The following is an 11,540-nucleotide window of genomic DNA, read 5'->3' on the forward strand; positions in this document are numbered from 1 at the left end:
TTCAGACCACCATGGTTGCACCTACCATGATGCCCTTCTAATTTAATCTAATCTGATTTCATATGTTCTGTGACCCTCCATATCTTGCCTGTTCATGTGTCTGCCTAAATTTCTCTTCATGTCGATCTTGCATCTTCTTCTAGCACCTCAACTGGCAGCATTTTCCATGCATGTACCAGCCTCTGTGCAAAAAAAAACAACAAATGGTTGCATCTCGTTTCAACTTTCCCTTTTCACATTGAAGCCTATCAAACGAGCTGGCCAAATTCCCTCCGACTTGGTCGTTGACTTCGTGAACATGAAGGATTCTTGAACACTCAGTTGAATGGTCCCTTCCGTGACCATTTTGGAACCACACCTCCGAAACTACTTTCATGTCATACCCATTGTTTTGTGACTTTTTACAGCAACATTTTAAAAATGCTGCACACATTCAATTTCAGAATTCTATCATTAATTCTATCTTTTTACTGAGGCCATACGAGTTTTTTAAGTTAGATTTTTTTTCCTGTATCTTTCCATTTTGATTGCATTGGTTCAATTTCTTCCTTCCCTTTCAACTCGCGATTTACATGTTGTGTTCAATTTTTTTTTGCAATGTCTAAAGTGACAGAAGATAACGATATAATATGTCCACCTGTTCTTTATTTCCTGTTGCTAATCCTACAGTCATGCCCTCTAAGGATTCATTGCTCAATGTAAGGTTGAATGCAATGAAATCATTACGACATGAGCTGTTGAATGATTAAACCTGTGGACCGTGAGTCAAATAACTTTCATTCCACGAAGGCAATTTATGGAAAAGTATGATTTCATTTTACCGTGTACTTTCCAATAATTGGTTTTAAATTTGAAACGTCATTAATTTGATCAATCTAGTGCTGGAATATTCCAATCCACTGACGATGCCTCATGAAGGTGAATTACATTAAACTTTCAGCATTGGATGAATTGTTGGAATTTTCTTGTTTGTATTATTTGTACAATTTATATTGTTCCTTCTCTGAATAAGGAAGCAGCTAACTTGAAAATTACAAAACTCCCTGTCTAAAGCCCACTGTTTTTGCCTATTAGATTGTCCATCATGAACTTCTGGCTCTTTCTGGGCAGTGTGGCGGTATCTATTCTGGCTGCAGCCTCAACAGGCATACTTGATTCGAAATTGGATGAAGACTGGAAAAATTGGAAATCACAACATGGGAACCAGTACACCAAGGTAAAAGGAGAGTCTGTAATGTTAAGCTCGCTTAGAATAGGAATGGTCTGCACACAATTGGCAGAGATTGAGAATATGTAGTTGCAGTCAACGAGAGGTATCTGTTGAGTGAAGTGACATTGAGAAAATATTGATCTTGAAATTCAATGGGCATTCTCCAAGTTTCTAACTTCATGAGAGAACTGACCAAACACAAAGTGAATCAGGAGCGACTTAGTGTATCTTAATTTACTCGGATCCCGTTGCAGTCCTGTTGAATTTCCTACAAATAGCACAAACCTGCCTCTCGAAGATTAAGATCCATTCTTGGTGTCGAAGAGGCAATTATAAGTGGGGAACTTGGAGACAGAGGGATGGGGAAGCCATCTGATCATCCCAAGCGGCCCATTCAATGAATCGTCTCTTTGCCAACACCTACTTTACTATGCTGGCAGCTTAAGACAGGTCTCTCACACAACAGATTAAGAAGGTTTATACATGCACAGTAATTGCCCATGTATTGGCCTCAGTATTTTCGCAAGGACGTGGCTTATTGAATTTCCTGCGTGCCACAGGCTTAATCTTACTTCAGACAGGGACAGGTGGTAGTGGAGAGAACGTATCCATTGTTAACGTCATTCATGACGGTCGATTTAACCATCCTGTTGTTCAGCTATTTGATTCTTAATATACTTTCAGCATGAATCTCTAGACTGGCCACTCGACAGGTTTTGCTATGGGTGGGTTATTTTGAGTGGGGTGAGGGGAACCTGATTAATAATTTTCTGATCTGGGTGGGAGGATGGACCCTGACAGCAAAATGTTATTTCAAGTTTCACAAGCGGATTTTTAATGCTTCTGTATAATTTTATAAATGAAAGATGCTCGAGCCTGATTATATTAATCTCTTTATTCAGGATGAGGAGAGTTACAGGAGAATGATATGGGAGGACAACATGAGATACATCGAACAACACAACATCGAACATTCATTGGGAAAACGCACATCTAAAGTGGGAATGAACAAATTTGGAGCTCTGGTGTGTGCAGGATGTATCGTCTGGAATCTATTTGATGGTGGTCATTGTGAAATTGTGAAGCTTTATAATTGTGAAGTTATATTCAGCTACAGGAGGAGCACTTGGACATTTGGTCCACCAAGCTGACTCACCCATTCAGTGCACTTAATGATTGATCTCCCTTTACTCCAAATTGGTGATTACTTCCTTCTCATTCCAGGTTTCCCTAACTCGTAACTCCTCTAGAAATCAAAATCACCTCTCTCAAATTTGAATACATTCAATGACTCAAGTCTCCATTTCTCTCTGCGGAAGAAAACTCTAATGACTAACAATCCCCTGATTCGACAATGTCTGCTTACTTGCACGATCAGATTCTGCACAACTAAATTGCACTAAACAACACTGGCTGGCTTGAGCTTTCTCTATGGATGGCAGTCACACAATGGATACACCTCTATGTTGTTGAGTCTTCATAGATGCTGTCCATTATGATGTCTGGACGCCGGAGTTGCATTCTGTACTGTGGAGGCTGCTCCCTTCGGCTACAATATTCTTCTTGGGACTGCTCGATCTCTGGCTCCGCCCTACCTTACACTGTTAAACTTTATCCCAAAGCAGTTAAACTAACCTGCTTTCCAAACAAATTGATGTACATGATCCTGCTCTCTGTATTATTGCTCCTCAGGACAGTTGGTCATTTCCCCTGTTCTTTGCATCTCAAACAAATGTAACTAATGACATCAGCATTACACCAGCATCCTATGAATTGAAAAGAAATTAATTAAATTGAATTGGATTGAATTGAACTGAGCTGAACTGAACTGAACTGAACTAAATTGAATTGAATTGAATCGAATTGAAATCAATGTGACGTGTACTGAGGCACAGTGAAAAGCTTTGTAATGCGAGCAATACAGGCAGATCACAGAGTTGAGTCGCATAGATAAGTACGTAATAGCGACAATATCTACACCAGGTTCTGTTCTCACCTTTCCCATCAAGAAAATCATCCTCTCACCATTAGTCCTGTCAATCTCCTTCCAATCTTATTTCTTTCAGTATGATCAGCAGTCATTCTCCTCATCTTTGTTATGGAGTAGGCCCAGTCTGTCAAAGTGTTTCTCTTGTGATAACCCTTTTCTTCGTAGGAATAGTATTGATTAACCTGCTTCAAATTTCCTTCCAATTATTTCTCCGTAACGAGTGAAATCAATGCTAATCACAGTGCCCCCTGTGTCGTCTGACTGAATTTGTCCAATCGCAACAAGACTTCCCCACTTTAATGCTGTCTTTGTTCCGCATTAAAGGCAAATATTTCTTTTGCCTCTTTAATAACTCGCTGGACAAATATTAATGATTGAACAAAGAAACAAAACTTTTTTTAACCAAAGGAAAGCCGATAGATTGTGTGCATTTGCAATTTTAAAAGACATGTCATGCAGTGCCACATCAGCTGTTGCTAAACAAAGTAATAGCTTATGGTTTAGTGCGTGACATATAGGCAATCGGAGAGGATTTATTCGCTAAACAAGAAACAGAGACTGGGATGATGGAAAGTGAAGACAGAAATAACCCGATTTTTCTTCTGGGATGGAGGGGAACAACTGCACCAAAAATTGTCTAGCGAGTAAAGACCAACCAGGCTGGGACTTTACTGAATGGGGTTTATAAGAATGACAGGTAATCCCTTTGAAATTTACATGTTCTTACTGGGTTTTACAGGGTGAGTGCACAGATGATGTTGACGCGAATGACAGAGGCTCGGACTTGACATCATCGAATCACAATAGATGGACAGCATTTTGAAATCGAGATGAGGATGAATTCATTCTCTCTGATCCCTGAATGTCTTGGCAGGAAGATAGGATAGTGAAGAAAGCGTTTGTTATTCTCACCTATATTTGTCATGTTATTGAAAAGAGCTGTTGGGAGGTCATGTTGCTGTTGTAGAGGACATTGGTTAGGCCACTGTTGGTATATTGGGTGCAAGTCTGGTCTCATTCCACTCAGAAAGATGTTGCGAAACTTGAAAGGTTTCAGAAACGATTTACAAGTATTTTGGCAGGACTGGAGTATTTGAGCGATAGGGAGAGGCTGAACAAGTTGAGGTTGTGTTCTCTGAAGCGTCGGAGGGTAAGGAGTGACCTTATACAGGTTTACAAAATTATGAGGTGCATGCATAAGATAATTAGACAAAGTATTTCTTTTCCCGGGGATCGCGAATCCAGAAGTAGAGGGCATAGGTTAAGGGTGAGAAGGAAATGATGTAAAAGAGACCTAAGGGCCAACGCTTTCACACAGTGTGTGGTACGTGGATGGATCAAGCTTCCAGAGCACGTGGTGGAGGTTGGCACAATTGCAACATTTGAAGGGCATTTGCAATGGGTACATGAATAGGAAGTATTTGGAGGGATATGGGTTAGGTTCTGGCAGATGGGACTAGATTGGGTTGGGATATCTGATCAGCATGGACGGGTTGGACCGAACGGTCTGTTTCCATACTGTACAGCTCTATGACACTAGGACTCTCTGTATGCCTAATCTGAGAGAGATTCCTAAGCGGTAGGGGAATCAAGGGTCACAATCAAAATGAAGGAACGGCAACATGGGCAATTTTGGGTCAATCATAATGGAATGATGGAGCAAGGTGGAGGGGCCACTAGTCTACTCATGTTGCTATTTGCTATGTTCTTATGGGGGAGGAAACAATTGCGCAAACTGAGTAAGACAGCTGAAATGCCTGTCAACGGCATTGAGAGGAGTCCTTAGGTAAGGAAAAACGAAGATGTTACAAACACCCCACTGGGTGGTGACTCCGATGAACATGCAGTACAGGTGGAGAACCTGGGATATGGAATGGAATCTTTGCAGATCGCAGGGTGTGAGGAGACGTAGTTCAACGTAACTGTGGTAGACAGTAGATAGTCTAGCCCTTAAATGGAAACACTAAACTCAAGAAAGGAAAGGAAGATTTTCAGAGATTCCAGGTGAAGTTGGGAGAAGGGTGGGAATTCGAAGTAAAATTGATTACTATTTCTAATTCTGGGTGAGAGTAGGAAGCAACAATCAATGGGTCAGAGACAGAACTTTGACAGGGATCAGGACTGGAACAAGGCATGCTCCATATAGCCTGCAAAAAGGCATGCGCACCTGGGACTTTTGCATGTACCTTGGGCCCCGCTTATTACTCAGAGGATGGGACATGTTCATTCCCCTTTCAAACCGACATGTATCCCTTCCTACCCACTGAAAAGAGACACCAGATGACTCACTACCAGTCTTGAAGCTGAGTTGGAGAGGCAGACATCCACATTTCCTGATGATACGATATTTGATTATAGATAACATCACATTTGGCCCTTTTATAACCATTCCAATCCAGTATCTTCATGAAAATTAACAATCTGAATTTCGCATCTAAATCTAATGGTCCAAGGGCCATGAGGCCAACTCAAGACCAACGTGTTATCCGGAAATCAGATCAGGCCGATGATGGAATTTGAAATCCTCCTGATTGGGAAGGTTCGTCTCAAACACCAATAAACCCCACCAATCTGAGTTGACTTAACCTATCCTTCCATGATGAAATTGAGCTATCAGGTTTTAATGATCAGAGACGATTATCGAAGTGATTCTTGCAAAATGAAACACATCTAGAAAGCTCCTGCCACTTTAGTTATTGAATGATCGAGCAGAGATATTTGAGCTGCTAGAGGCTTCTCACACAGCTTTATACTGGATTGGTACGAAATGGATGGCCACTTATTTGCCTGCTGCTCAGTCAAAGATTATACACGAGTAACGGATGCCTTCATTGCTTTCCCCGCACTTCATGCTAAAGTCAGCGAATATGTAGAATGTAGCTCTCTTACGTTATTGACACTTCTACATAATCACCACTAAAAGTCAATCATTTCACCAATGTGTTTGACTTTTCAGACTAATGAAGAGTTCAATAAGCTCATGAATGGACATCGCCGAATCGAAGCTGTTAACATGACTGAAATTGAAGCTGATGAAAGAGATGAAAGTAGTGAATCTGAGGAAATTCCCATTGAATTGAGAACGGCATCTGTTGACTGGCGAAGAGAAGGTTTAGTTACTCCAGTGAAAAACCAGGTAAAAATCAGAAAAAGCTCTCAAGATTATTAAGTGCAGACATTAATTTCTCAACAGGATTGGACGTTATGATCAGCTTGTAGGAATTGTTAGGAAAGGCTTCGTTTTAGTCGATCATTTTTAACCGAAATTGCTTCTCCTGTTTTCTTGTTGCATTTGTTTCCTGGTATTGATTATGGTCAGGCAAGGGAGCATGGTATATGTATCAATGATAATGTTCATGCTTTTACTCATAATATCGAGAGAAATCTTACCGCAAAAACAAATTCAATGTTTAGATCAAATTGTAAAATTGAAGTCTACCAGTACAATTCCGATGTAATAAATATAAGTTCAGATGTAAATTGGCACAACTCAACAATGGTAATGTTGCGAGCTGCAGTGCCAAGCTTCCTTGTGATACCATGTCCAGTCTTATTCAAAGAATATTCGATCATATTCTCGACACCCCAAATTTTAAAACCACATTCACTTCTGTTGGGCCTTGTACCTCTCTCAATCATTCTCTCCAACTGGACAAGGCTGATCGACAGGAGGGGAGAGCCTGCTGGTAAGTAATGAAATATTGTGTACAAATGGGAGTTATAAACGATCGGATTATACTGTAATTCACGAAGTGTCAGTTGCATTGTATGTTTCGGAGGGAAAACACCATGAGGCTCAGTGAGATTTCTCACTATCATTATCAAAAGCATCTCGGTAGCTACGTCAATGCAGCTATAACATTCCACATATCCACTCCGAGTCTAATCTTCCCACACATTCTTCCCGGAGCAATTCAATAGATTCCTGATTAGTGTCCGATATCCTGGGAGCTGACCCATCATGAAAAAGCTGCTGTGAACCAAAATGAGCACGAGCATGGTAACCTTGCCCTGCTCAGATAGGAATGTTTTCGAACAGCCAGAGAATGGTACAGAAAAACAACCAACATGCCATAAGAATGCTATGTGTCAGAATCGCTGTGACAACCCACCTTCCCCCTCCGACTCACTTTATCCCAGCCCCAGCACCCCCACCTACCCAGAATCATGCTGTCACTGACGTCTTCCTCATCTTCAAAACCAACATCGCATTGGCATTGCCAATTCACTACCGCGGAATACCTCCCGTCATGTACCAACACCAACGGCCATGCCAAACTTAAATCTCTCTCTCAATCCTTCCCTTTCTGTCATTCCAGGAGATGAGAGAACACTGGTGCACAGAAAGTTCTTGGATTGGTGAAGAGGTGTCTGACACCAGATTCCTCAGCCTGTGAGGAGTGAATCCTGTTTCTCACAAGAAAACATGATACACCCACATTCTACTAAGCGAGTAAATACCACTCATCACTGCTTTGTTAGCATTCTGTCAGTCTCATTAATTCTCAGTGTGTCTTTGCAATAGCCCCAGAAACTTCTGTCTTTCGTGTTCTGTCGGTTCCATCAGCATTTATTCTAGCTCTTCAGGGAAAGAAGACAACTCTTCGTTCTCTGAACATGAAAGTATTGCAGCCTCAGAGGAAATATCAGTAAGGCTCCGTCCAGCACACACCACCAGCTCCCTGGGAATGTGAGATATTGAGGATGTGGGAGCACAGTCTGGTAAGCACCTCACTGTGTCCTTTCCCACAGCACTCGGAGGGCTGCCAGCGACCCGGTACGGGCAGAAGAGACCGTGGTGTCGGCAAACATCTACATGTACAAGGGAGCAGCAGTTGCAGCAGACAGGAATGTACACTTGAAAGACGCCAGGGATGCAGATACACTGCGGGGACCCAGATTCCCAATCAAATGAATCAGCTAACCTCCAAGGATAGTTTGGGAGTTGCCATGGAGAAGCAGGCCCAGCACCCTCAGCGTTTGCTGGCCATGGTCACTAAGCTGTACCCCATCGCCAACTGCTCCACAGGCCTGTAGTAGAGGTGCCACTTTCTAATCACAAGTTTTAGGGACAGTGCCCTGCTGGAGGAGGAAGCACACACAGGTCACTCCGAAGACCCAGACTCAAGATATCATAAAAGAGGCTGAGCCTCCACCTCCAAACTGCTGCCCAGTTCTGCTCAGCATTGTCAGTGCTCCCTCACGCCCGCCAGGCAAAAATGCTGCGAGGCTGACTGAACAAACCATTGCAGGGCTCACAGGCTGCAACAATGAGTCCGATCCTTCATGCCCAACTCAGAAACTGGTATTCATTATTTCTGAGACAATGAAGGAAAAGGATGTTTAGTGACAAGCGTGACAAACCTCGTACGTTATTTGCTCCTTTTCGAAAAGTGGTATCAGCTTGTCCTTCCACTTGGCTGTTTCTCTCTCGGTGGAGAGAAGCCTTAATGAAACTGCACCACCATGATGCCTAATGGCATGGTCACATAGGATCAATGTGTGTACTGAGAGCCTGGTGTCGGATGTGGAAGGAAGAGGAGCAAGGTTGGCAGAGGTAAGGTTGTGCTGCTAACACTGTCACACCTCATCCGACAACTTTATGGAATCCCTTCCCATCTAAGATTCATTTTATTCACCATTGCACATAGTGTTATCACCTATCTTCGAACACAACTGCAATCTCCCAGACCTCTCAATGTACAGCCCTCAGAGGTGAAGAAATGCAAACTCTTCTTCCTGTGACAACAGTTCCCTATCCCCGAATTGGTCACTTTGTAGCCAAAGGATTGTTGAAACCAAGTCTCTGGATTGCAGACTCAAGGACAACTCCCCGCCCCAGCAGCAGACTATGGTCGATCCCCGGACTTGGGACCAGCAAATGTCAGATGCCAAAGTTCATCCGCAAAGCCCATACAACTGGAGCCTGTGCATCAAGCCCTGAGATGCTATTTGGTCTGATCGAACATCATGGTCGTTTGTAACCAATCGGAAACAGCTTTCATCCTGTCCCTCTCGGAGAGCCATGCCATGTTCCCTTGATAGTTTATGCATGTCGTGAATTTGTCAAGAGAGGAAATTGAATAATGAGACTAGTTTTGCTATTAAGAAGACTTTTCATAATCAAATAATCCTCTTACAAGTCAATGCTTCAAGTTGTTGGTCACTGCTGGAGAAATCAGATCAGTCCTCCTGGGAATAACCCTAACGACGCTGCTTGGCCCAAACACTGTCCCCGCCAGGCAACGCAGCTCCAGTGTGGTCCATCTAGTGGAAAATTCTCCGACATCTTCAAAATCTCTCTTCTACAAGCTGAAGTCCCAATCTGCTTCAAGAAGACCACCATCATCTTCGTAAGTGAGGAAACAAAACTCATGCATTGTTCCTTAATGAATACAGACCAGTGACCTGAGCACATTAATCATGAAGTGCTTCGAAAAGCTGGTGAAGGCCCACATAAACTCCATTCTCCCAGCCTGCCTCAGTCACTTAAAATTTGCCAATTAAAGTAACAGGTCCACAGTGGGTGAAATATCTCTCGCCCTGCACCCCTTGAACATCTGGACAAGGACACTTTTATCAGACTCCTGCTCATTGACAACGCCTCTGCCTTCAACACTTTTATCCTCTCCGCATTGAACACAAAACCCTGTGACATTGGTCATGATTCTATCCTCTGCAACTGTATCTGCAGCTGTCTGACCCACAGATACCAATCATTGAAGATCGGCAACTGCACCTTCTCCCGAATAACCTTCACCAATTGCGTCCCCCAATAATGAGTGCTCAACCAGTTACTGTACTCCCTTTACACCCACGATTTCCGAAAGAACACCATCTGTACATTCACTGACGACAACATTGTAGCAGGAGGGAAATTTGACAACGATGAATGACAAGTCAGAAGGAAGATAGAGGGAACCATTGACGTGGTGCAATGAGAATACTTTCTCTCTCTCTCTCTCTCTCAATTTCGGTAAAATTAAAGAACACATAATTGACTTCAGATTGAAAGGAGAACAATACGCTTCCATCTACATCAATGGGAATAAGGTTGAGAGAATTCAAAATATCAAATTTCCTAGACTGACCATAATGGACAAACTTTCCGGAACATACCATGTGTTTGTGCCGTTGGAAAATATACAACAATGCCTCTTCTTCCTCAGAGAGCTCGGATATTTTGGCATGTGCACAAGGACCCTCACTATCTTCGACAGTTGCACCTTTGAGCGCATACTGTCTGGGTCTGGAAGGCCAGGTGTGGCAACTGCGAAGCTCAGGTTCATAACAAACTTCTGAAGGTAGTGTGCGAGTCCCAGACCATCATGGAACCGAATACTCTATCTATGAAGTCTACTTACACATCTCGCTGCCATAAAACGGCAGGCAACATCATCAAGGACTTATCTCACCCCGGTAGTGTACTCCTTACATGCATTCCGTCAGGTAGAAGATACTGAAGCTTCAACACATCCACCAGCAGGTGCAGGAACAGCATTTCCCCAGCAGTTATGAGACGGTGATGAGACTCTAGCTCAAATCATACTGATCTCCCTGACATTGAATTTCCCCTGTGCCCACTCTCTACAATGCACCATTTGTCCAAGTCTTTTTTGATCTCATCATCCTCGCATACTATCATGTGCCTCTATTGCTCATAAACAAAGGGCCTCAATTTTGTTCGCAACACCTTACAATACATATATCAAATCAAATCCGAACCCAGGCACACCTGAACAAACATTTAGACTAAGAGCATTAGTGTGAGACTGTGTTCCAAATGAATGTAGATGCAAACTGGCTATCGTTTTTCGATCAATATGATTTAATGTGGTTATATTTCTGTCAACACTAGGGTCAATGTCGTTCTTCCTGGGCTTTCAGTGCAACTGGTGGCATAGAAGGACAGTGGGCAAAAAAGCATGGAAACCTGGTTTCTCTCAGTGAACAGAATATGATTGATTGTCGGGGATCAAAACTTGGATGCCATGGTGGAACCGCAATGCAAGGCTTTAATCACGTGATTGACTTTCAAGGCATCAACTCTGAGGAAACGTACCCTTACATAGGAAAGGTAAATCCCCAAGACTTCTCGTAAGATTGTGGTAGAGTTGGGGTTCATTCTCATTTCGTTTTATTTCATTTCTTCGGTCCTGTCTGTGTTCGCTTGTAAGTTTTCTTGGAGTTTATTTCAATTACCTCTTGGTGAAGAGCAACGAAACCTGTGAGTGTGTCGAGCAGCATGGACTCACAACGGAAATAGGCGAGAGAGTTTGGTTTCCTGATGGTTCCTATCCTGACGCCAATTCATGGCTGCTCAGATGGTGATGAGTCTAG

The 11,540-nt window shown here is 42.8% G+C and overlaps 1 protein-coding gene across 1 annotated transcript; it reads left to right on the plus strand.

Annotated features, from left to right (window-relative positions):
- Window positions 1–1,076: 1,076 nt before the first annotated feature.
- Window positions 1,077–11,301, plus strand: LOC140466550 (procathepsin L-like). Its single transcript, XM_072562024.1, has 4 exons — window positions 1,077–1,216; window positions 2,113–2,235; window positions 6,157–6,336; window positions 11,059–11,301. Exons 1-4 carry the CDS (start codon window positions 1,085–1,087, stop codon window positions 11,299–11,301), a joined length of 678 nt encoding a protein of 225 aa, XP_072418125.1. The 5' UTR covers window positions 1,077–1,084.
- Window positions 11,302–11,540: the final 239 nt, after the last annotated feature.

The sequence above is a fragment of the Chiloscyllium punctatum genome, chromosome 43 (assembly GCF_047496795.1).
Source record: "Chiloscyllium punctatum isolate Juve2018m chromosome 43, sChiPun1.3, whole genome shotgun sequence".
Lineage (NCBI taxonomy): Eukaryota > Metazoa > Chordata > Chondrichthyes > Orectolobiformes > Hemiscylliidae > Chiloscyllium > Chiloscyllium punctatum.